A 26,611-nucleotide genomic window follows, 5' to 3' on the forward strand; every position below is an offset into this window, starting at 1 on the left:
CACCTACTACCTCCTAAGACAATAACTATAATTTTATCTTGGCTCAGTCAAATCTGGTTTTGTGTCATATCCCACCTTGGAAATCTTTAGCACTTCTAATCTTCTTGATTTATTTATTTGTTCCTTGGTCTAAATTCATGCTTTGGGCACCTCCCATCATAAGAATTTCTCCAAAGAAAGAATTCCTCCTTTAAAATGAGAGAAGTACCTCCTATTCATAATAAGTCTTATTTTTTTTTCTCCATGCATCTCTGATTTTGCAAATGGGTCCAGAGTTTCTTAGTGCTTGAGTCTTTGGAAGCTGTTATTCCTTTCTAGGGAGGTCTAAAAGATGCTGCAGTTTCAGTGTACAAAATGGTAACCAGGGGGCAAAATAGCCAATACCATCCCCTAATGGATCATAGTCCGTGTTTTCCAAAGTGTGTTCTGAAGAACGCTTGTCTCATCAAACACTGGTCTCTTGAGAGGATCATTGACAGAACGTTTGCTCTTAATAATAATAGGTGTCCCTTATTGAGCACTTACTTTGTACATTTTATATCCACTTTCTCCTTTAATTAAAGATTCCATAGCCAAGAACATTTGGGAAACATTGATATATTAAAGTTCTGAGGAGTTTTGCAATAAATAAATGTGTGTAATATTGTTTAATCCAGCATATTATATACTCTTTGGGGATTATACTTGTGAAGACTCTGGTAGAATTAGTATTTCATGAAGCTCACTCATAGAATAGGCTTCTTCCCAGGAAAAACTTAGGTAACGTGAACTTTAATGTGTACAATTCCTCTCAAGAGTTTGAGTGATCGGCATGCCAGTGACAACATCCTTGCCCTAGCGCCATGGAACTGAAAATACACATTTATGTAGACATTGGACAAAATTGTCTGGCTGCAGCGCAAGAGTGCGTGAGGCTGTGAACCTAGAAGTTAAAATAGCCAGTTTCATTGCCAAATCATATTTGAGCTTTTCTAACTGCTAGTTTTGTTTAGTAGCTTTGAGAAGAGTCTATGGGTCATTTCTTAATGTGTTGAAAATGGGCCAAATGAGATTGGAAAGAAGAGAGAGGTTAATCATTCACAAATAAAAATGCATTTTGACGTTTCCAGGAGACTCTTGGGAAGCAGAGCTGGTGGCCAGTAGCCTGGAGGACAGGGAGCCTTGCAGGCACACAGCATCATTGCAGTGGAAAGAGTGTCTATAGACTTGGGGTCAGATAAACCTGGGTTTCAGTCCTGAGTTGCTGTCACACTTCTGAGTCTGAGTTTCCTTGTTTTTAAAGTAGAGATAATTTTTACAGCATAACAGTTATGGTGAGTTTAAATGTGACAGTGTATGTAAAATGCCTAGCACAGTGGTGCAGTGTAGGTGCTCAAAACTGCTAGTTTCTTCTTTCTTTCAAAAGGGAATCATCTATCTCGCTTATACTTTCTAAGTGATGCGGGAATATCAGAAGTGATGATGAGCACTAGATGATTCTGATCACCGCGTGCGTCACCTAGTGGCATCAGAAATTTGCACTGATTAGGCCCAAGCCCTGGCATACCCACTGGTGACCAGACAGTGTATTTCCATGCCTCTAGAAGGTAGCTTTCAGTGGATTGAGGAGAATGATTGGGGAGCTATAGAGGGGCAGCTGCTGGAGGAGTTCTTACAGCAACACCGTCTGCCCCTCGGGAAAACCTTCGTTAATTCACCAGCACGCTGAGGAGCACAGAGCACTCACTAAGGGTTGGGTGCTGTGCTGGGCAGTTGGGACCCACACAGAGATATGGTCTCAGCCTTAGAGGCACCCAGAATCCAATGGAGGGAAATAGCCAAGTGAATAGTAAGTGAAGTAAGGAGTCACAGGTGCTATGATGGAAGCATTATAGACGGTAGTTGATGTGGGGTGGCTCAAAAGCAAAGTGGTCAGGTGTTCCTGAGGGCGTCTGGAAAGCCTTTAGAGGGAAGATGTTTCTTTGAATCTTACGGTTGTAAGTATGGGTATTAATCATAGCATCTAATTGATAATGGCTTTATTATATCAAGCATAGAGCAAGGATGTACATCACCATTTTCGGGGCACAGTTTATGCGTGCTCTGTTTTTGTACTGGGTGCCCTTATGAAACAGTATACAGAGTGTTATTTGCATTGTTCAACAGTAACTGAAGTTCCCAGTGGGGCTGTAAGCCTGTGGTTTCCGTACATCAGGCTGTGTAGCCTGGTGCGGATGGCAGCAATTTCCTTTCTGTACCTGCACTGTTTCTTGATGCTGGTGGTGGGTGTGGAGCATCCTGGGAGAGTGTAAGAGAATTTCCCAGGGTTACTTTCGGCTTTCTGTCTAAGAAGAATCCAGGCTATTTTGCTGAGGTTCTTTGGGGCCTGTGATCTACTGGTATCTGAGGAATAGTCTTAGTGTGACAGTGAGAGCTTTTTGCTTTGAGTCCCAGTGGAGTTCTGCCTGGAGGCCCCAGAGCTGCCCAGGGTACAGAAGTCTCATCAAGGCCAGTGCCTCTGAGCAGCTGTTAAGTTTCTTTCTGGCCACTTACCGCAGAAGGTACAGGGAGGGCATCTTCTTATCCTCTCTATTGGGTGGAGGGCAGCATTTGAGAATCACAGGTAGCATCTAAACTCCACAAAGGTGGCTGAGCCGTTTGTTCGGGAGCTATGTGGTAAAAATTAGGTTGACATGAGATACCAAATGTGAATATACTTTGAAGAGTCCAAACCACAGTTCTTGCTGTTACGGCTGTTAGTTTTGGTGGTTATAATAATAAAGCAGCCCCTTACACATGGAAGAGATAAAGATGCCTCACAAACCACAAACTAGTTTATTTGTGATATTGTGGGGCACTCCAGTCATTCTGTGAGGTCTGTGATTCTTAAAATAGAATTGCTGACAGCTGGGGTGGGTCTGAGTTCATTACCACTGCAGCTGAGCTGTTGCAGCTGTATCAGCGGACCTAGGTTTAGCTGACTCATCCTGGTTGTCAGAAGAGCCGGGATGCTGCTGCTTACTGGGGAGAGCAGTCCTGATGGTTCTGCACTATTGTTTTTCTGATTCATGTACATTGAAAGGATTGTAGGATTAGGGAGAGAAAAATGGAGACTTTTTCCTGAAGAGCTTGAGTAGGAGTTTGAAGAGTGTTGAAAAGAGGAAAAAGGAAATGGGGTGGGGTTGGGGCGATGCTGAGCTATGAGCTTTATGGATACTTTGTGGGAAAGAGATCAGATGACAGGGAAGGGGGATTTGGTCAGGTGATTTCCTGAACTAGCCACCAGATTGCACTGTTGACTCTGAACAGTTTGGTTGCTTTTTGGAGCTGCTTTGAGCCCAACAAATGAAAAGGAAGGCACTGTGCAGTAGACCCTTCACGTGGTAGATGTTTGTAACCTAAGGAGAGCACCAGACCACATATAGGGTGAGATGTTTAAAATGAGCTCAAGATAACATTATTTACTGGTAGATAATGTCTAAATTCTAACTAGTGGTCTAAACTGAGAGAATGCTAGAGCTATAGGGAGATTTGGTCATGTTCAGAAACTTGAAGTCCTAAGGCTTGTGTTTAAAACTGTTCTTACTAAAACTGTATGTTTTCTCTTATGCGGTTATTAAAGATACAATAAAAATGGATTTTATATTTAATTTAACTTAGAGGCTTTTGCAAATTTTCAATGAAATTATCTTTTTAGGAAATGATGTTATCTTGTAGCATCCTGTCAAAATAAGTGACCTCTATTGCATTTCTTTAATTTTTTTCCTAGAAATTAGCCTAATCCTATCCCTATTAATGACTTTCAGTTTTAACCAGGATGAAATTTTAGTTAACTTTTTGAGAGCAATAGCAGGAAATAAGTGAGGAAAAGGCCTTGATTGGAGTGAAGTTTCTATGATGTTTTGTTCAATTAGTTCAACCTTATTATTGCCATATTTTGATACATACTAAGAGTAAGATATAATAGGGCAGTATTACCCAAAGTGTGGATATTAATAGGTGTTACACAAAAAAATAGGTTCCATGGAAGTAATTTTGGAAACGCTGGCTTAAACAACATTCGAATAGATTCATTTCCTGTAGAACTTCTTAGAGCCTTTAATTAATATACACCAGTGTCTGCTGTGAAGCTCCAAGAAGGAAGTTTATAACTTTTTCCTAAACACTGCTTTTAGGAAACACAACCCTAGGGATCTACACTTCACAGAACACACTTTGGGAAACCTTGAAAAGGAAACTTAGTGCTTTTAGTACTAACTGTTGCTATTACATATTAATGTTATGTTCTTTTAGATTTCTTGACGGCTGTTGAAGTCACTTTATGGTATAAATTGGTATATATATACTACCAAGCTTTATGTTTGGTTTTTGCCTTTATCCGTAAAAAGATTTTGCCTTTGGAGATAAGCAGTTATACAAAGCCAATTATTAATTGAGATAAAAATTTAAAAGACAAATAATTCTGCTAAAAGTAGGTTTATGGTCCTGACCAGAACTTCCACAGGAATACATGCTTAAAAAAGAAACTAAAGAAAAACCATTTTTAAATTTTGTCTCGTAAGTGTTTATGCAATAAAACATTCCATCGTGAGGAGCTGTGTGGTAACTAAACCTTTCTAACCAGAGATCACAGACTGGGGCCCACAGGATAGATCTGGCCTGCAGATAGTTTTGTCTAGCGTGTACAAGTGACTTTATACATTTGAATTAGTTCCCAGCATTCAAAAATCTTGAAGTTTCATGTAAAAATCTGAATTTCTAGCTACTTTTGAGAAATGGAAAAGTCTGACAACACATTCGCAAATGATAACTTCTAGCTGGAGCTGAGAGGTGTCTGCTTCCTTTAAAAAGAGTGGTTTAACACTGCTGTATTTAAAATAGGTAACCAAAAGAACCTGCTGTATAGCACAGGGAGCTCTGCTCAGTATTCTGTAATAACCTAAGTGGGAAAAGAATTTGAAAAAGAATAGATACATGTATATGTGTAACTAAATCACTTTGCTGTACACCTGAAACTAACACAACATTGTTAATCAACTATGCTCCAATAGAAAATAAAAATTTTTAAAAATAAATAAAAAGAGTGGTTTACTCCATTGTGTCACTGCCTGCCTACTAACGAGTTGTCCTGGTAGCTTGACATGTTTATGCTGCCTGTCTGGCCCTACAGACATTTGTTTTTGTGTATCCTTTACTGTAAGGTCATGGCATGGCCAAAGGGCTAGTGGGTGCCCCCTCCCAGATGGCCTCTTCCTAGGGTCACCTTTGTTATCAAATGTGGTCAGGTTTCTTCAGGAGGCGGTGTTGAAACCATGTCAGGCTCATTTAAGGTAATCTTCACCATTCTTCACCTTATCCTTGTCCTTAGGATGTTGTGGCTTTTACTGCCCAGTATAGCCTATTTGACAACATCCTGCAAGAGTTGTTTTACACACACACACACACACACACACACACACACACAGTAATCCCTATGTATGTAAAAGCTGTTTTGCCAGGGGAAGTTTATGTTGAGTTAGGACAGAGATCTAATTTCATCCTTTCTCAAAAATTATTAAAGAAATAAAGATAATAAAAAAACAGTTCTTTTACTTATATTCTACCCCTTCTACAAAATATCTGAGTCAGCTTATAAAGTATGGGATTAAAAGAGTAGAGAAACACGTATATATATTTTTTTCGAAGAGTAAGTCAGAAAGATAGAACATGGATATTAGACCCTGAGAATAAACCTTAGAAGATGGAGAACATGCCTGTATGAGAATGGTCTTATATTTCAGAGAGAAACCAGAGTGTGAATGGAACTTCTCAGTGCAAACAGTACCACAGTATTACTTTTTGCTTAGCTCTTAGAGTGTACTGATGTTGGCCTGTGTTGACATTTCTCTGAATCTGCAGTGGTGTGAGCTCTGAGGAGCTGTTCTGTGGTGGCAGCTGGGCAATGTGGGTTTTGTGAATAGGATTAATCATTACTGTCTCCCTAGTCCTCTTCCTGTATTTTTACCAAGAATAGGGTAAGGGAATGGGTTGTGTGTGATGTAATGAAGGGGTGGGGAGGGTGTCAGAGGGAAGAAGAGGCAGCAATGGAGACCCTCAACAGGCAGGTTTGAGATCGTCTGCAGAGTTCTTTTGAGCAGCAGTAACCTCCAGCTATTGTACAAGGCTACATTTTCTGTACTTTTGATTAAATGAAACCAGAACACTATGGATACTACACAGGAATTGTTTTCATTTGTGAGCCATATGAGCAAACTCAGTTATCATAAAGTTAATGGAATTACCTGGTCCTGAAGCTGCCTTAACTACTTAATAAAGGATGAGACTAGGAGAAGAGAGGGCTCTGTGTAGAAAAAGATTTGCCCTACTTTTTTTTTTTTGGTGACGTTAGAATCCTTTTTCTTAGTGTCAGGACATTGTGTTTTTAATTAAAAATTAATAATGGGCCCTCATGAAGGCATTTGAAAGTGGTGTTTTATGGTATTGGTGAATCTGCCTTTGTGGTAAATGTCAAGGGAACAATAATTTAGTCAAACAGACAAAATTTTACAAGGAAAGAACTGGATTTTTTATTTTTAAGTGATAAAGGTAGAGCAGATGCCTGAGTGTTAACAGAATTACAAACAGGTCCAAGGTTTTAGGGTCTAGGGAAGAAGTGGAGATTTTATGGCTTCTGGCTAACTGGTGAAGGCAACTGTGTCATAAAAGCCCAAAAAGCTGCGGGGCGGGGGGGTACATTTTGTAACAATCATAAGGAACATGTAGCCTGCTTCTAACTGAGCGATGCCAGTGTTAGAGATGACCCAAGATGTTTTGAAAGTGTAATTGACAGATTTACTACCTTTCAAATAGGAGTACTCCTGGATATAGCCAGGCCACATAAGAAATTATCGTATGTGTTTCCTTGCATTATGTTGTTGATTAATGGGGCAAAAGAAGAATTCTGTTGATACTAAGAAAATGAAAATTCAGCTGTTTTGTTTCCTATCCTAATCGATGAGGGGAAAGGAGAGGGGTGTTCCTTAAAGACCGACACTATTTTCTCTGCTTCTATACCTGGCCTACTTCCCAGCGCGCATGGCCAGCTGAGCGACTGGTTGGTTTTCAGGCAGTGCTGAAACTGGCCTTTTGGTATGAGAGGGTTTTTTGTGCTTTTTTTGTTTTGTTTTGTTTGGTTATGGATTGAAAGGAATATGCTTTAAGGTTACGATTCTGATGGAATACCTTATTTTATATGATAATGGTAAAACAGTGTAAACTATGGGCAGGAAGTCAGAGTCCCAGTGAAGAGACATTACCAGTTAGAAATATGTCATAGAGATTTCTTTTTCTATTCTTTGAAAATTTGCTTCATTTCCTAGGCTTACCTTTATTTAACCAGACTTGTTTAGGAAAATCAGATCAATCAAAAGTCGATAAATCTTTGACCTTCAGTATTTGATATTGCTGGTAATTGTGTGCTAACTTGATAAGTGTTAAACTGTGTTAAATCATATTGCTGAAAGAGAAATGTTTTAATTTTAGGGGGTGATCATTTAAAATCCAGACATATGGATAATTTTTAGAAAATATTCCCAATGTTCCTGTCCCTCTTTAGGTGAGCTCTTAAAAAACTAAGTGCTGTAATGTGACAGGTTATAAACAGTCTAACATGTGTTAAAATTCAAAACCCAGACTCTATAAAAGACTGCCCTTTTTTAAACCACAGGTGGTTTCTGAAGGTTTCATGGTATATGTCTAGAGTGTTGAGTCTAATAACCTGTAAGTAGATTCCCCAAGAGTTCTATTGAAAGGCACTTAATGCAGATTACATTAACTAATAACTGGATTTTGTTTGGGTTGTGTATGTTGTAAAATGCACAAATCAGTGGGTTTGTCTTTAGTCACCTTATTCTCATTTGGGGTTGATGGAAATGAAGTAAGGACCAAGTAAACGACTTTTTTTCAGGTGCAAATTCGACCATGGAACCTAAGTGACAGTGACTTTGTAATGGATGGTTCTCAGCCTTTGGACCCCAGAAAAACTATCTTTGTTGGGGGAGTTCCACGACCCCTTCGAGCTGGTGAGTGGAAATAGTAACACCACAACAACAAAACCAACAACAGAATCCCCAATGTGTTTAGTCTTCAATATTTTCTAGGTTTCTGGTCAGCTATGCACAATCTCCAAAAAGAAGGCTGTCAGGTCAGTTTCACTGAGCTGACCCTTAAATGTTTTCTCCCAAGATGTTGTATTTTCTTATGGTACAAGAGTGAATTTCATTAAATTGTTATTTCAGAGGGATGAATTCTAATTAGTGCCTCCCTGTTCAAGCAATTATTTTTAAAATAATAACAATACATTTGGCAGTGTGCATTCTTATGCCAGTTAGCACTGTTACGTATGACAGAAAAAGAAGTCACCCCATCAGAAATCTGTCCAGTGCAGCTGTGTGCCCACTTAGTCAGTGAGGAACCAAACCACTGCTAGAAATTGTGTCACTGGGAATCAAACTGAACTTTTCCCAAGTGAAACAGGTTCCTATTTTTTCTTATGTACTTTGAAAAGTGAGGTATGTATTTGAGCATCTTTATTTTGACTTCTTGAAAGCTCCCCTGTTTTTTGTTTTTTAAGTACCTTTCCAATGATGAAATAATTGTGCCTGCTGGGATTGGGCAGAATCATTACTGACTGGGGCATTTGAAGTGATGCTGTGCTGGTGACTTCAATATTTAAATCCAGAGACAAATCTAATTGGTTGTGGATTCGTGTGATTGCCCGTGGAATATAATAAAATTATTTGTAAGAACAGAGTTTTCAAAGTGCTTAAAATAGTTGAGTTTATTTTTTTTTAAATAAGATGAAAAAATAAGGTAGCTGTTGCCACTGTAGTAGCAAAAAGGACAGTGTTATCTCTACGTTAGTGTAAGCAAGTAGACTTAGTTCTACTTAAAAAGTAAAAGAAAAAGCAGAGGTCATTAAAATCAAGTTGTGAAACAGAATTGTAAAATGTACCTACAGCTCTTTGGCTCTATGACTTTGGGGACTTCTTAATTCTGAATGTTCCTCAACATTTCTAACATATTTATTCAAATCTCAACTCCAATCTACTCCTAAAAGATAAGTTTTAGGTCTGTATAAAGATGTATTCGTTATTCCATTTTGAAGGACTTTAAAACATATTAATCATGACTGTGGAGTTTGTAATCTTATGGTACTTCAGAAAGTCAAGCATCACTGGGTCTTTTTCTCATTCTCATGGAAAACCTGCCCAGAGAAGGAAAGCAAAACGGCAGAGATGCTTCCCCCTTCATCTGCTGTCAGAAAATAAAGTCTAAGCAGGGCTAACTCGCACGTGAACAGCATTATGAGATGAGGGCCAATGCAGCCCTTTGTTTCTAAACAGCTTGTGCTTTAAAAGAAAAAAAAAAATGTGGGTGGGGGCACTGTGTAATATTCCTGGCTTTTTCTAACTGGTGGTGTGTTTAGGAGTGGAGAGGGAGAAAAGTCCCCTTTGATAGTGTTTTAACTGCAAATGGATTCTACAAAAATGGACATTCATTGCTAGTATTCTAGCTGTTCTTTTCTGCAACTAAATACAAGCACAAATTAGTTTTAATATCTCAGCTCCTCTCCTTTTTTCTTATCTGGGAATCTGAAAAAAAAAAATTTCTGAAAGAAAAGTTCCCACAGTCGTAAAAATAACAGAACTGTCTTTAACCTCTTATGTCTATTTTTAAGTCACAGACACAATAGTTTATAAACTAAATTCCCTTTTTTATTAGCCACTCTTCATTCTTTCTGTTTAAATCATTTGAAAGGATAGGTGTGGGCCTCTATATCTTTTTCTCTCTATAAATCTTGTGATGATATGTTTTTCACACTGTTCTTATGATCGCACTGACACTGCAAGACAGGAAGCCCAAGATGCTAAATTATATTCTTTCTTTAACATTCTGTGTCTATAAGATGCTGCAAGTTCTATGGTTAAACAAGAATTATGTTTAGTTATCTAGTCAGAAATGGGATTTTGTGTTCCCTGCCTAGATAGTATATAATTTGTAAATTTCAAAGTTCTTTTTTCTCTAACGTAAGCTAAATTTTTTTGTTTTAAAATTTTGTTTTTGCCATTATTGGCTAGTAATCTACAGTCACTTGGTCTAATGGCAGTGTTCCCCCATGCCAGCACCTCCTATAAGTGTAGCTAGTTTCTAGAAGGCTAAACCATCTACATTAGCATCTTAGAATTTTACTCTATCTATCCAAGACTTCCAGATTGGAGGCCACGTAATCTTGATGAAAAGAGTTAACATCTGCAGCTTTTATCCCTGTGCATAGAATTAGTTTTCTTTGGAACACACTGAGCTTTGTGGATTGGTGTGTGTCTTGGAATAGAAGACTGTTTTTAAAGGAATTCATTTTGACTTTGCTAGACAATCTTAAATTGAACGCAGTGCAGTTCACTTGAATAATAAACGTATTGAGCACGCACTGTGTTACTGGCACTGAGAAAGTGCCCATCATGCCACACTGAATGGACATCCCACTATCATGTTGAACAAGTCATCATCTACAGAATCAAAGATTTCAGAACAGAAGAAAATGAGAAATGTATGAATAGAATACTAACTCAGTTAATTGATGCTAAATTATACTCCTTAACATAATGATGCTCAAATTTTGGTTTTTAAGTACTTCAGGGCATTTTTTTATTATTTCCAGGGGTGCCGTGGTTATGAATTCTGAAAAGTCTTAAAACTATTTCAGGCACTATATACAAGGTGATCCTAGACTAGATATCAGTGATGAGACTCAACAGGTGACATTTCATGTGTCCAGATTGATTTTCACCTTATCCTGGGCCAAAAATGGTCCTTTAGCACTTTACAGTGACTAAAATGTTATCACTCAAGAATTATTCCTTTGGATCTTGTGAGGCTTTTTATCTTTGATATTTTCCCATTGTAAGACAGGGACCATTATCACTAATAAATTATTCTAAATATAGTTATCCCACCGAACAGAAGTGCAGAAACACTTCTAAAGAAACAAGGCAACCTGTTTTAAGTGGTATTGTCTTGACTGAGGAGTTTAGGTTGCTCCTTCTGACCTTTTGACAAGCGTGACTTTTAAAACTTAAGGTTGGAAAAAATCGGGCCTAGAAAAATTAGCCTGAAAATGGGAAAATATCAGTGGAAAATCTAGATGAGTTTCCCCGAAGTTGGACTGCCTGATTGTTGCCTTCTCTAAGTCAAATAATACACATTTCTACGTCTCTTGTCTCTCCCTTCCAACACTCCTGTCAGTGACAGTGGCAAGCCGAGGATGGTTTGCCTGAAGTCTCCTGGTGTTTCTCCATCTTGCTTTCCTTCAACTCCCCACCCTGACGCTAGGAAAGGCCGTGGGTGGACTCGCCATGCCACCGTGTGGCTAAAGAGTACATATTCTTCAGAGAAATCAGTACAGGGAAAGGGGTGGTCTGTCTGTCTGGTCTGTCTCTCCTCCCGCTACTACCTGGATGTGCAACAGCATGTTGCCACTCTTCATTCAAGTGTTGTAAGCAGCATGTCTTCCTAAATCTCAGCATGGAAATATCGCTGTTGCATATCCCTATGACATTAGAACCTCTCCAGACCACATCTCTTTGCTCTGAGAGCAGCTAAGTGCCAACTAAGAGCTTGGGGGTTATGAGGAGACCACCAGGAAAAAGTGGAAAATGAAGGATCTGGTCCCTGTATTCTTCCCTGGTTTGTAAACGTGAGTGTTCTCTGACTCTAGCTTCTTGGCTTAGACATCTCATTTGGGGGCTGCCTCAGTGATCAAGCTTTGGGACCCATCCACTTCCAATTTTGATCAGGCTTGAAAAACCCTCAGTCTTCCTCTCTAATTAGAGGCATCTGTGAGCTGTTCCTCCACTATATGACTTCCTTCTGACAGTTTATCTGACCAGGTCCTGCAGAACAGATCAGTCTTGAGTTCCTAGAGCCTACCATTTGCCCATCATCTTTGGGTCTCCCATCTTCCTAACTATTGCTCTGATGATTCTTTCCTGTCTTTTTCTCCCCTGCTAATATTCTGTGATGGATCCTGAAATTTCCTTCTCCACCTTCCCCCGTCCCAACTCCCCCCACCTCACTGTTGTGAGGATGGCTTTCTATGGAAATTCTAGGGAAAAAAATTTTTGAGGTAAATATTCAGTAAGGTATGACATACATCTAGAGAACATACATGATGAATTTTTCTAAGAGCATTTATTTCAGACATTCTGCAAACATTCTGGTAGTCCACATGTATTAGGAATCACATCCTGATTTATGATTAAGGAAATAGGAGTATTATAACCATAGCCTTTTTGTTCAGTGAAGTGGTAGCAGGCAGAAATCATCTGTATGTCAAGTTTGTCAGCACTAGAAGCTTTTTCTTTTTTTTTCTTTCTGTCTCTTTTTTTTTTTTTTTTTGGCTGCACCATGCGGCATGTAGTATCTTGGTTCCCAGACCAGGGATGGAACTCGCACCCCCTGCAGTGGAAGCGCAGAGTCTTAACTGCTGGACCTCCAGGGAAGTCTCCCTGCCAACACCTTTTTTTTTTTTTTTTAAACATTTTTTTTGGAGTATAGTTGCTTTAGAATGTTGTGTTAGTTTCTGCCGTATAACAAAGTGAATCAGCTATATGTATACATCTATCCCCATATCCACTCCCTCTTGCATCTTCCTCCCACCCCTCTAGGTCTCACAAAGCACAGAGCTGATCTCCCTGTGCTATGCAGCTGCTTCCCACTAGCTATCTGTTTTACATTTGGTAGTATATATATGTCAATGCTACTCTCTCACTTCATCCCAGCTTACCCTTCCCCCTTCCCTTGTCCTCAAGTGCACTCTCTACGTCTGCATCTTTATTCCTGTCCTGCCCCTAGGTTCATGAGAACCTTTTTTTTTTTTTTAAGATTCCATTAGATGTGTTAGCATATGGTATTTTTCTCTTTCTGACTTATTTCACTCTGTATGACAGACTCTAGGTCCATCCACCTCACTACAAATAACTCAATTTCGTTTCTTATGGCTGAGTAATATTCCATTGTATATATGTGCCACATCTTCTTTAGCCATTCATCTGTCAGTGGACACTTAGGTTGCTTCCATGTCCTGGCTATTGTAAATAGCGCTGCAATGAACATTGTGGACACCTTTTTTTTTTGGTAGAATCTTTTTCTTTCACCAAGTCCTAAGTTCAGAATGAGTTGTCTCAGATAAACTCCAGAATTGGCATACTGACTTGATTAACTGCATTGCCCTTAGGCTTAAGGATTTTATAATGTCTGTGTTTGTTTGCTCCTCCTCCAAAAAAGCAAACTCTCACCCACAGCCGATGTCAAAGTTTGCCATATCAGTGGCAGTTTGAGCAACATTAGCATAAAGCCAAAGTAAGACTGGGATGAACTGGTGCTTATGGAGCAGAAACCAGGCCAAGTAAATGTTAAGCAAAGATTTATGAGTAGAGGGAAAAACAACTGCTGGACAAAACTAAACGAGCACTGCTCTTTGCCCAGCAGTGTGCCCAGAGCTCTCATGTATGTTTAATCCTCATGATAACCCTGTGAGGTTATAAGTGGTAGACTTTTCATTGTAGGGATAAGGGAGCAGAGTTCAAAGGGGGTGATTAGTCAAGACCACCACAAGTGAAAAAATCAAGGTTCAAACTCAGATCTCCAGACTTCAAGTTTGGGGCTCTTTGCACAGAAGGAAGCTGCTTTATCAAGCTGAGATCTGAGATCTGTTGTCGCAGTAACAGCAATAACAGTCAATCTGGTACCAGCTCGATTTAATCAAGTTAAAACTCTTATCCTTCTTACTTAGTTGGTTGTTCCTATCATTTATTTGAAAATATTCTTAACTTCCCAATGTCTCATGCAGGGTGGAAGCTAATGAGCACATTTCCTCCACTAAAGATGTATGAACTGCTTTCATGAACCAACTCAGCAATCGTAAACCCAGAAAGTCCACCTTCAAGTTGAATTTTCCTTTCTTTCAGAAGTCCAGACCTCTTGTAATCCTGAGGTGCCTTATGCCTCTTTCCTGTCTGCTTTGTTATTTCCAAAGAGGAGAAATGTAGCTTCTAGATTCACAATTTAGAATTGTGTGTAGTATTTCCCTCAGGAATCCTCATTCCTGCTCTACCCCGTTTGGCTCTCACAGTGTCTCAGACTTATACATTGCCTTAGGCTAGCTTTGAAATCTAATTAAATGACAGGAACAGGATCCTGGGATGGGACAGGATGGGGAGTCATCATGATTTTCTTTCTGATGAACTGAAGTCCCTTTCAGATCTCTGTGAAGAGTTAGGAGCAAAACAAGGAACCACAGTTGGGGTTCAGATTCACCTTCAGGGCATAGTCACCACAACCCAGAGGAATTCATGGAAACGCTATATACTACATACAACTGCAATATTCTTGTTTCCTTCTCCAGTCTGGGACATGGTGAAGCTCATCACAAGAGCCAATGTGTGGGTTATACTCATAGAAGTGTACTGTTACCATGGAACAGTTGTTTATGAGATGACTTGAGTTGTCTTAAGAGCACAGAACATCTTATCCAAAGTACAGAATACCCTTGGATATAGCTACCAGAACTCCTAATTTCCCACCCCTGTGGTGACCAGACAGACGCCGTGAACACTGTCTGGATGGGAAGGAAAAAATAGAAGTGGTTTGGAGATTCCTGACTTCCTCATGGACTCTATGCCTGCTGTCACCTCCATCTGTCTGAATTTCAGCCTCTACCTGTATGTCCTGCTCTGGTAGCCTCATCTTCCTCAGGTTAAATGTTAAGAACGTGCTCTGGGGAGCTACGCAGTCCTTGTCCTCTACAGAGGATGGTTTAGAATGAGGTTTCACTGTCATAGGTTTAGTAGGTGGTTTGACTACATTTTCCAGATAAGACACTTCCTTGATCAAGGACTCACATTTCTTTTTTTTTATTATTTTATTTATTTATTTATTTTTGCGGTACGCCGGCCTCTCACTGTTGTGGCCTCTCCCGTTGCGGAGCACAGGCTCTGGACGTGCAGGCTCAGCGGCCATGGCTCACGGGCTTAGCCTCTCCGCGGCATGTGGGATCTTCCCGGACCGGGGCATGAACCCGTGTCCCCTGCATCGGCAGGCGGACTCTCAACCACTCCACCACCAGGGAAGCCCAAGGACTCACATTTCTTGAGCAGGATTGAGATCATAAAGTATAGATAGACCCACGAAGGTTTTAGTTGATTTCTACCTGATCCTTACTGCTTTTTTTCTCTCTTCCTCCCAAGTAGTCAAAATGGTAGCCCTCTTCTTGGCTTAGCTCCCCCCTAATCAGAGGAAGGGAATTTATATGGGACTTTCCTACATTAACTGATAATACTCACTCTAAAGAACCCTTTAAAACCTAGTCTCTAAAAGTAGTGGTACATTATGACATCTGTAGGTGAATTTGTATCTTCCATATTAAAAATATTTTCGGATTGGGAATTTGTAGGATTTGAGGAGAGCTTGCTCTGTGTTTGTTAGTTACCTGTGTAGTGGATGAATTGTTAGTATTTTTTTTAATGCTGTTTTTACCAACTGGTTACTTTTCTCAATAATTAAAAAGTCTGTTTAGTACTTAGGTGACTTACCTATTGTGTTTGAGCCCAGCATGAGTTTAGCCTGCAAGAAGTATTCACTAAAGTGAAGACTTGCTGATTGAGTAAAGGACCAAAAACAAACAGCAGTTGTTTGGTCATTATTTACTTTCCTTCAAGGGTCATCACAGTATTAGAACTTTTGTAGTTAAAATACAGATTAAGGTAGAGAGATGGGTAATCTTCATGTTCTTCCCCCCCCAGAAAACTTCCTTTAGTCACCTTGGTTTCTTTCTTGTAGCTTCTCAACAAATTGCCCTTCACTTGAGTGAGACTTCATTGGCTCAAATGCCTGCAGAGTTTTGGGTGGCCAAGAAAATGACTGTATATAAGCTTTTAAGTGGAAATTATTTATTTATATAGTTTTCATAAAAACAGAAGTGACTGAGGGTTTCTTCTTCCTATCAAAAGTACATAACTGCCAGCAGCAGCAGCCATGACCTAATCTTTGGCACGTGAAGATGATTTTCCAGCAGCCAGATCCACAAAGTGCTTGTGGAAGGTGCCATCTGTGGCATCTGAGGATCCCTAAGGTTCCTTTGGAGCCCAAGATGCAGTAGAAGAACCCATGGTTACGGTAACTCTTCTCTTCAGCTGGAGCTTCAAGCTCACAGCTGGTATGTATACCTTCTTTGTGAATTAGATATTTTCTTGAATCCTTCCTAAGGGTGGAAGACAAGTGTATTCAGTCCCTTGACAACATTCTTTTCCTGGCCATTCACCAGGCTGAGGGAGTTTTCACTGTCTTATTCCATTCCAGAGGAAGCCAGGTCTTTGGAAAATTAGTGTTTAATTTCCAGGCCCTGAGGTTACATATTTTACTAAGCCCACTTGACTAATAAAGGAAATTCATTAATGACTGCAGTGAATTAATCCCACGTTCAGTTTCTTGTTCTCTGTAACTGGAATAATGTTAGCTATGTGAGGAAGTCCCCAATCCATCAGAAGTTGTCGGGGTGAAGTATGAGGACCTACTGAACTCTGATATTTAGGGTACACACATGATTCTTATTGCATTGTTTGAATGAGTGTGATTCCTGGATCCTGCCCCAAGACTGCAGTCAGGGTTCACTTGGGCTCTAACCAGCAGTGTTCCCTTGGCTGATGTGACTCAGTAATTCTGATCATAATGGGATCATTGGGATAGCTTTCTGCTGTTCTGTCTTTAAAATCACTTATTCTCTGGCTTAATTATTGCTAGTTTATTTTCTCACCTTCTGAAAATTACCTGTTGGTTGGAAGTCATTCTTCCAGTTAGAAACAGGCACTTAGAAAACAATTACCAGTATTAGGCAGTCTGGTTTGGGGACAAATTTTGAAGAAGTTGAATAGAAAGACAGCCCTTCTGTCTGGCGATATAGCTTTCTTACTGCCTCAGCAGCTTCCTATTACAGGAACCAGTAGTTTGGCTTTCCTTCTGTTTGTAGAAATCTTACACCGTTCAGCCCGTCAGCCCTTGTACCCGCTGCAGAGTTCTGCCCCTACCCCTCCAGGTTGTGCTGCTTTCCTTCTCCCCAGATACTGATTCCTGTGGAGCTCTACTGTCTGATGGTCTTTGCACACTGGCTGTGTCCGAGGTCATCATCTGTCTTCCCTGTCTGCTCCTTTCCAAATGCCATGCGTAGGTGTTTGAGGGAAGTGGATTCTTGGGTCGTTCGCCAGGGGTAGGACTAAGTCTTTTGGACTTAAACCATGTGAGTGGACTGAAAGGAATGGTCATACCTGGAGGAGGTGCCATCCAGTATCAAGTAAACAATTACCTTCAGGCAATTTGGATCCAGGTAAGTAACTGCTATGTGTCTCTCCATGGTACCTTTTGATGAGGACAATTTTAGAATATCAGACCTTTGGAATGGTCCAATTTCCAAGTGCCTTCTGTACAGGTGTTTTGCAAATATACCAATATAAAGGTATACTTAGAAGAAATATGGTGAGGTGTGCAGACCAGACCTCTGGATTTATAGTAGGGTGTAGGATGGGTATGTTTTTACTGCCTTTGTAGCAGCTTAGTGTTTCCTGGCACATTGTAAGTGCTCAATAAATCATTGCTGCTGTGATCATTTTTAGTACTATTATTTAAGAATTCAGTGTGAGAAGTTAGTATGGAGAGTTCTCAATTGGGATAGTATATACTCTTAAAATCTTATTTTTTTTAATTGTAGAGATTTACTTTAAGCCTGTAAACATATTGCCTCTAGTTAAAATGAATTAAATTCTTTTTTTTAAATTAAATTCTTCCTATAGCTTGATCTTAATATAGTAATGTGACTTCAGTAATTGCTTTCAGTCCTAGAGGTCAGTAAGTAGAGCTGTTTCTTATTAACTTGTTGGGGTACCTGAAATGCTTTGCCTACCCAGGGCCCACTCCAGTGGACTAAGCGGTTAGAAATTAGAACAGGAGGATTGCTGATAGATCATTTCTTTTGTACTGTTGCTGAAATTCTGATTATGTAAACTCTTAAAATTTTTTTTCATTTTGTTTTCAAATACCCTATGAGGAGCTCCCCTTCTTGAGTTGTAAGACTGGTGTAGACACTCTTCATGAGACTTAACACGGCTTTTCTGTTTCTTAATTACACTGCATGATCCTTACATAGTCCTTCCTTCTCCTGGGCAAGAGTACCTTCTAAACATTTATAACGAACAGTGTTTATTTTCTTGCAGTTGAACTGGCAATGATCATGGACCGTTTGTATGGCGGTGTCTGCTATGCTGGCATTGATACGGACCCAGAGCTGAAGTACCCCAAAGGTGCTGGCCGCGTGGCATTCTCCAATCAGCAGAGTTACATTGCAGCCATCAGCGCTCGCTTTGTGCAGCTCCAACACAATGACATTGACAAACGGGTAAGCAGCTGCTCAGGTTATAATTGCTATGGGAAAGAAATGAAATTTATTCTGTGGGCCCCTGGGGAGAAAAGCACCTTGTGATCAAAGTGAGCAGCTCTGCCTTACATGACATTAGTCCATGAGTCCATCTAGGCTGCCTGAAAAAGAGAGTGCCCTTCGTATTTAAGGCGTTAATGAACTTTCTGCCTCACCCATCCCCAGGGTGATGTTACACTTATGAAAATAACACTGCAGAATTTAGCAAAGCAAACCAGTGCTGTTCAAAATATGATGCCAACAGCACGTTAACGAAGATTGAGAGCTGGTAATCTGCTTGACCCATGTGGTACTCTTAAAACAAACAAACTTGAACTAACATTTAATGTTAATATTCAGGAGTATGCATAAAATTTTGAAGTTCTGGTTTCTTTTAAAATTTCAAGAACATAGGGACTTCCCTGGCATTCCAGTGGTTAAGACTCCGTGCTTCCACTGCAGGGGGCACGGGTTCAATTCCTGGTTGGGGAACTAAGATCCTACATGCCACGCAGCATGGCCAAAAAAAATTGCAAGAGCATACATGGTAGCAGTCATTGGAGCCAAATAGCTGCGGTCGTCTCCAGTCCCCTCTCCAACTCCCATAGTTCTCCTGCTCATACCAAATATGCATATCCATTACCTGCCTCTTTGCTCATTGGTGTTACCTACCTGACCAGTAGAGGCACTCAGATTTGCTACCTCTCATCTAAACAGGGGGCAGTAGAGCTCTAGGGCATTGGTGTGTTCAGTTGGGTTTGGAGACAGACACAGGTTTAAATCCCTTAAATTCCAGCTCTGCTGCTGTTTGGAAGCTTGGGGGGAATAGAAGGTGTCAGTAGCTAATCTGGGACCTGTATTGATAGATTAAAAGATCAAGTGGGAGAACATCAAGTCTAAACACCTCCCTGTGCAATTGTACAGTGGTTGTTAATGCTTCCAGCAAAGGCTGTTCTTGGGGCATACACTGGACTAGAATATGTAAAGTAGTAAATATGTTGTATTACAAAGTTTCACCTATACTCTCTATGGTTGACTGACTAATTTTGCGTAGTAGACCTAAGTTTCTTAGGAGGTGAAAGTTTCAATTGGTGATGATTTTTTTTTATAGTCAACAAGATTACATTTTCTTTAAGACATAGATCAAATTACAAAAGCCAGTGCTTAAAATAAATAGTCTATTTGCTGCATCTACTGGGATCCTTAAAAGTAAGTAGTGGTGGTTTGTTTTTTAATTAAAATGAATGAAGTTTTACAGAATTTTGAAGCACTCTGAATCAGTGGAAACTCAGGGGTGATAAACATTCAGCTCCATTCCTAGTTTTCAAGTGCCCACAGCACCCCTTCTGTATCAGTAATTCCTCTACAGACTGTAAGCTCCACAGAGCTTACCCATTGCTTGATGTACAGACACAGTAGATGCTTGATAAACCTTTGTTGAATTGACAAATGGTGTTATGTGGAGTGTTCTCTTAACTACTGCTGCTGGTGGACTTGCTAGTGCCTATACATTTGTGAGTCTGAAGCCCCAGATCCCATTACATTTAGACCGCTCTTGCCCCCATCACTGGTGATCCCAGGCAATAAACTTAACCTGAAGAGCGCTTATGTTTTCATCTCTATCACAGTAGCTTTCTTTGTTCCCCTCTGAAGCCAGAACTAATGAGACTTCTCAGGAGGTAGGTCCTAGAGATGATAAAAGAAGGTTCCACTTGCTCATGCTTATATCTTTCCTTTGCTCTCACCCTAACAACCTCCTGGCCTATTCCTTAGTTAGAAAGAAGCACACTTATCCCAGGGATTACAGTAATCTTTGAACCCCTTTAAGCATCATAGAAAATTCAGGCACTATTTGTTTTATTGCCTGCCTCTACTCTCACCCCTGCTATGCTCATGCCCTCAGCATTGACTCCCATACGACTTTGACGTAGGTAAAAAAGAAAGAAGTGGCTTTTCTTTTGTTAGCGTAATCATAGGCCATGCTATAGAAATGTATTTGGCACATCAAACTTCTCAAGACTCAGGAAAGCCATTGACTGTTTTCTGCTCATTGTATTTGGGTTAACCATATCCTCCATATCTTAGAGTAGTTCTTGATAAACATTTAGGGTTAACAGTCAGTTGTAATGGAAGGAGTATGGAGTTTGAAGCTAGAACAGATTCCACTACAGTTAAGCCTTTGCTGCACCAGTCACTGGTGACTCAAGCAAGTTACTCAGTGCCGGGAGCCTTGGGTCCTCATCTGCAACTCCCTCCTGGGGATGGTATGAAGATTAAATGAGATTTGAAGATTGAACAGCCAGAGTCATACGGCAGTTAATAGATGCTTAACTGGCACTTGCTGGTTAATAGTATTCATCTTGCTGGAAGTATACTTACACTGTTGTTAATATTATGTAGCTTGAACTTTATCGGTTGCTCTGCTGAAGATGCAGTGAAAAGATACACTGGATAGTGAAAAGGGCACTGGCTAGAGTCAGATGACCAGGTTTAGATCTGGTCCTGTTCCTGGTGGGCTGTGTGATTTTGAGCAGGTCACTTTTAAATTCTGAGTTTCAGTGTATAATGAGGGCAGTAGTAATAGCTTTGTGTATCCGACTAGATTGTTGAGAAGCCCAGAAGAGATACTGAGCAAGAAAGTAATATAATACAGTGTGACTCACTGGACACATGTAGAGTGGGACTGTTGTGGGCAAAAGAATGCCATCTCCATCCACATGGTGTCAAAAAGGACCTATCAGTTCCTTCAGTGCCCTAGGATGAGAGTCATGTAAGTGGGAGAACTGGAAATCATTGAAAGTGATGGATTCCTTTCTCTCCCTGTCTCCCAGCTCCATCTTCATGCTCTTTGTTTGCCCTGACCAAGGTGCAGACCATTTTCTTTATTATAAGAGAAGGAAGTCAGCTTCCATCTTGAGTGGGGCTCCTTTTTCACCGGTCTTCTGTGAATATTACGCTCCTCTCTCCCAAACTGTTACTCCATCCTCTTGTTTTCTTCTTGCTTTGAACATGGCCAGCAATACCTTATTTTGTTGTCTCTGGCATTCTGAGCCTCTGTTAACAGCACCGTTTGCTGTAGATGCTTTTTTAGGTTGATTCTACTTTTATATTTATGTGTCTTTCTTCTAAAGCTTAAGTTTGAGCTTTCCAGAGAGCTCCCATTATGTGTAAGCATATTAGTATTTCCTTAGGTAATGCCCTTTTTCTTTCTTAGGGGCTCTGTTCTTGATTGACCGTGGAGAATTTCTGTTGTCGGGCACACCCTTCTTTCCTGAAGAACCCTTCCAGGTTTTTAGCAATAGTCTCATAGCTAAGGTTTTGAAGCTTTGAAAGTCAGTGGCAGGTGTCTACCTGTGCCCACAATCCCTTTTCCTTGCTATTGCAAATTCCAAGATGCTATAGTCTTTTTCTCCTTCATTCTAATGTTAGCCTAAAGTTGCTTTTAAACCGAGGTCTTGACTATTTTGAATAGCTTCAACCTTTATTATCCTCCTGGTCAAAGGAATCTCTTTTGCTGTCTGTATCATTATAAATGCAGATTCAGTGGAATCAGCAGATTTAAAAAACAAAAACAAGTATAGATGGCATTTTACAGGCCACTTGCTTCGTGTTTGCAGCCCTTTCCTCTTTCACTGTTTGCCCTATATGGAGAGTGGGAGAGGGCCTCCTGCAGAGCAGCAATGTCTGGAATCATGGAAGTTCTAGCACTGCTTAAGGTGTATGTTCTCAGGCTGCACCTTTCCTAGGTAAACTGTGGGAGGTAAATGAAGAAGGATCTGATTGATATATTTCATTAACCTCTTTTATATCCAACCACCGTTTTTCAAAAAAGACATCTCTTTTGAGAGTTTATATGTTTATGTATCGTCGTCGTCGTTGTTATTGCTGCTCTTTGGCTAAGCTGGAAAACACAACCTTTATAGATTAGATTTCTTCTCATCATCGTAGAGACTTCTGGCTTGCCTATGAATATAAAATATGCCAGTATGCAACAGTTACAGAAACAGTTGCACCTATGGCTTTGGCACTTTTATCTCTGCTGTCGTCTCACTCATCCATGTCATCATCTTTAAAGAAGAGGTGATTTAAAAAATTTTTGTTTTGGTAACAACTTTATTGAGATATAATTCATATACCCTACAAATCAACAATTTAAAGTATTCAATTCAGTTTTTAATATATTTACATAGTTGTACAATCATCACCACAGTCAATTTTAGAACACAGGAAAAAGTATTTGAATGTGCATCCTTCAAGTCTGCAATCAAAGGATCAATTAAATAATGACCCCAGTGAGGACACAGGGAGTTGGGGGATAGTGCATTTATCCTGTATAATTTTACTCAGCTCATTATAGGGAGGGGATCCTACTTATTAACTTGTGCTCTTTGAAGTCACAGGAACAAGGCAGCCCAGGCTGTTGGGGCAAATTTCTGCCCCCTGCTATGGCAGTAATTAGGGTCCCCCGAGAATATGTGACTTGTTGGAGTGGGCTGATAAATCTACGCATCAACAAGCTTTTCGCCATAGTATGCGTAGCAATGGGAGGACTAGCAGAAGTGGAAGAGGCTTCTAATGGTAGTTCCTTACGCAGCTGCCATGATCTTGACTCTGCCACCTGTGCCCAGAGGTCTGAATGGGAGTGCTTGGCACTTGGCTGACACTCAGTAAGTGTGTAGAATAAACTAGGACGGTATATGGGAGAGCAAGGACTAGAAGCAGCTCCAATTTCAACTTTTGCCCAACTCCAATTCATTCTTTACATTAAAAAACTAAAGCGATCTTTTAAAATCATGATTTGAATCACATCTTTCCCTCCTTTAAACCTTTTGATTATGTTCTACTGCTCTTTGGTTAAAGGTCAAAATCCTTAACTAACACTGCCTACATGACCCTTTGTGTACTACATACTACCTCTGCCTCAGCTCCCATTTCCTCATCTTGAGCCAATCACAACTGGCCTTTTTCTCTATTTTACAGGGTGATTATGGATACTGTTTCCTCTGCCTGCCTAAAGCTCACTTTTCCTTCAGGTCTCAGCTTAATTATGAAAATTGTAGGAATCCTTTCTTCAGTGGATCTTACATCTTCCCCATAGATCATTGTCATAATACCATCTATTATTCCTTTGTGGCATTAAATACCTCTGTAATGAAGCAATGCTTTAATGTCCACCTATGCTTCTAGACTGCAGTCGATGAGGGCAGTCAATGACTGTGTGTCTCTCGTGTTAGCTACTGTATACTCAATAATTGACACACAGTGGACACACATTATTTAATTATATTTGAATGAATGAATGAGTTGTTGAATGAATGCTGATTGAGAGCTTCCAGATGGGAAGCCCTTTGGCATGTCCAACTGTCCACCAGAGGGCACTCTGCACAGCTTTCTTTTTTTACTTAGTTAAGCACGCACTTGAGTAACAAAGTTTAGGTTTTGCTGTTTAGCGTATCAAAAAGTATTCTTTGACACTTAGAGTACATTAAAGCTAGACTTTAACTTGGGCATGACTTCATCCAACCCCCTTTATTTGCAACAGAGAAGAATCTAGGAGAGGCTTGGAGACTCTCAAGGCACCTGTAATTGACATGAGAGCTGCCTCTGCTTATGGAACTCCCTTCCCGAACGCTGCTGCTCATCCAGGGTCTAATGTTTCTTTAAATCCACTTCTTCTATGAAGTCATTTTTCCACAGACCTGGGTAGGAACCCCTGAGTTGTATTATAGGTCCTTTAGTTAGTTTTATACATGTTTCCATATTTCATGTAACTTTTCAGGTGAACATATACTGCACAGAACAGGGCACATCTGGAGTTTGATATCAGAATTTGTCAGTATGTCTATAGGTCATTTTGAATATTAACAAAATGAATTTGAAATTTTTTTTTGCAATTGTTTTATTTTTATTTTGTCTTCATGTAAACCCTTTTTTAAGTCAGTGTGAGCCAATGCAAGTCCACTGGATTATAACGTTTAGTGAAACTGGCATTTTTGCTGTCATAATGACCCTTGTTATTGAACATTATTATAAATGAGACAAATACAATTCATGCCTCAGTTTTTACTTCAAAAGAGAAGTTATTAACATCTTGAAATAAATCCTTTAAGGCTTACATTTATGCATATTTTATGGCTAATGTTCAACAGTTACTGGTCAACTGGTTATTCATCCCTATGATGACAATATCGAAGTTGTATGATACCCAGCACAGTGTTCTCAGCATTTCTTCTGCCTTGGCATACACTCTCATGGGTAACGGAAGCTCCCTAGAACACTAATGCGGGGGGGGGGGTGTTTATGTATCTGAGGGTCCCACACCCACTCCTGCCATCACCACCCACAGAACCATGGCTGTAGTAAAAAAAAAAAAAAAGTGTCCTGGCTTAGGAACTGAGAGATCTGAGTTTATACTCCTAGCTCTTCTCCCAGCCGTAATGTGACCTTGGGCAAGTTACTTAACCTTTTGAGGCTTGATTTTATTGTCCCAGAGTAATAAGAACACTAGCCTAACAATCTTAAGGTTTATTACACAGATAAACAATGAAGGTGAAGAAGTGCTCTGGAAAGTGATTAGGCTGTACAGATGTTGATTTGTATCATTGCTGAGCTTGGCCTATTTAAACTGTGCTGTTGGTTCCTAACCATATGTCCAAGACTAATAGTTGATTCGTTCTCTTTTTTTTTTGTCTTTTAAAGTGCCTACTCAGTTTCACTCAGAATCTTTAATATAAGGATAATGAAATAGTTGTAGTTGACACTAAAAAAAAATAAAAAGAAAATTTAACATAAGTGCCCATCTGTTAACACGCAAGTTGGATGTTAGTCAAGACATGTATGTAGAGACTCAGGTTTCCTTTAAAGGTGTAAACACCTGGATGCATTTTCTATTTAAAGGATTGAAGGTATTTCTCTCTTTAGTCTAGAAAGAGGTGTTTTTACCATTACCTTCTCTGATAATGAAACGATTTTGAACCTGAAATTGAGTAAAAGGTTAGGATTAAATTTTACTTATATTCTTTTGAACAGTGTTTCTGTGAAAAACTGGAGCAGTTTAAAGTATTTAAGTACAATAAGGGCAAAAGAGGGCACCTGTACTCATTCTGTCTGTTTTAATGGTATTTTTAGAAGTGATGCCAAGTGAACACTTAAGATGTGAAAGCTCTGCTAAATCCAGTTTTCTTTATAACTCGTCTAGGTCACTTACATATGAAAGATTTTTGTAGTGTGAAAAATGAGATCATTAGAAAATGGGTAATCTTTTTAAAACATGGCCATTTTTCTGCTCTTTTGTCTACTCTCCATGGTCCTGAGAAAATTTGTAAGGGTAGAATCAGTTGAGTCTCCCTTAATCTAAAAAAAACCATATGATTTGATTTATGTGAACTATTTCTTTATAAAAATCTCAGGGATCCCTCCCACAGCTATTGTTTAGCACAGCTATTGTTCTAGTAGAAAGGATACTAGACTAGAATCAGCCGATCTTGGGTTTAGTCTTAACTATACCTACTAATTGTGTAGCTTGAAGGAAGGACATGTGTATGTGTGTTAAAGTGGTTTTGAAAACTATAAAGTACTCTGTCAATACACAGTGACACTGACAACACATTAATTTACATGAAATAATAAATGACTAATATTTGAGCTCTTCTGGAAGATGTTTATTAGACAGTCTAATTGGAATTTCACATTATAAAAGGAGTTAAATATTTCAGGCAAGATAGGGGTAATGTTGGTTGGTTATTTGGGTTTGTGAAACAGGAGGAAGAACTCTCAGTAGGCAGGTCTGCCCTGCCCAGGATCTGTCCCTAAAATTAGTTCCCCAAATCATCATTTCCTACATTGTTCTCCATGAAACATGAATCCCTTGGGATTTTAATATTTATTTTATAAAAGAAAATCTTTTTCTGAGTCAAATGAGTTTAGAAATGCTTTCTTGAAGAAAGTTAAATTGGCTAGTTTATTCTAGGACTTCTTAGAAGCTTTTATATACTAATCTCATTGTGAACATCCAAGAAGGAAACAATATGCAATTTTTCACAAATTTTTTGGTCATGGAGCTCTTCTAAAATGTACCATCTCTTGGGAATAGTGTTCCAGGGAACCCAGTTGAGTAATTAGTGTTTTCAGCTT

The 26,611-nt window shown here is 39.6% G+C and overlaps 1 protein-coding gene across 1 annotated transcript in view; it reads left to right on the forward strand.

The window, feature by feature from the left end:
- CPEB3 (cytoplasmic polyadenylation element binding protein 3) overlaps positions 1–26,611 on the forward strand; it is a 144,600-nt gene that overhangs the window by 102,999 nt on the left and 14,990 nt on the right. Inside the window, exons 7-8 of the mRNA XM_024739545.1 lie at positions 7,925–8,039; positions 18,279–18,460. Coding sequence (XP_024595313.1) covers positions 7,925–8,039; positions 18,279–18,460 — 297 coding nt within the window. The remainder of the gene's footprint in view (positions 1–7,924; positions 8,040–18,278; positions 18,461–26,611) is intronic.

The sequence above is a fragment of the Neophocaena asiaeorientalis genome, unplaced genomic scaffold, assembly GCF_003031525.2.
Source record: "Neophocaena asiaeorientalis asiaeorientalis breed wild unplaced genomic scaffold, Neophocaena_asiaeorientalis_V1.1 scaffold597, whole genome shotgun sequence".
NCBI classification, from domain to species: domain Eukaryota; kingdom Metazoa; phylum Chordata; class Mammalia; order Artiodactyla; family Phocoenidae; genus Neophocaena; species Neophocaena asiaeorientalis.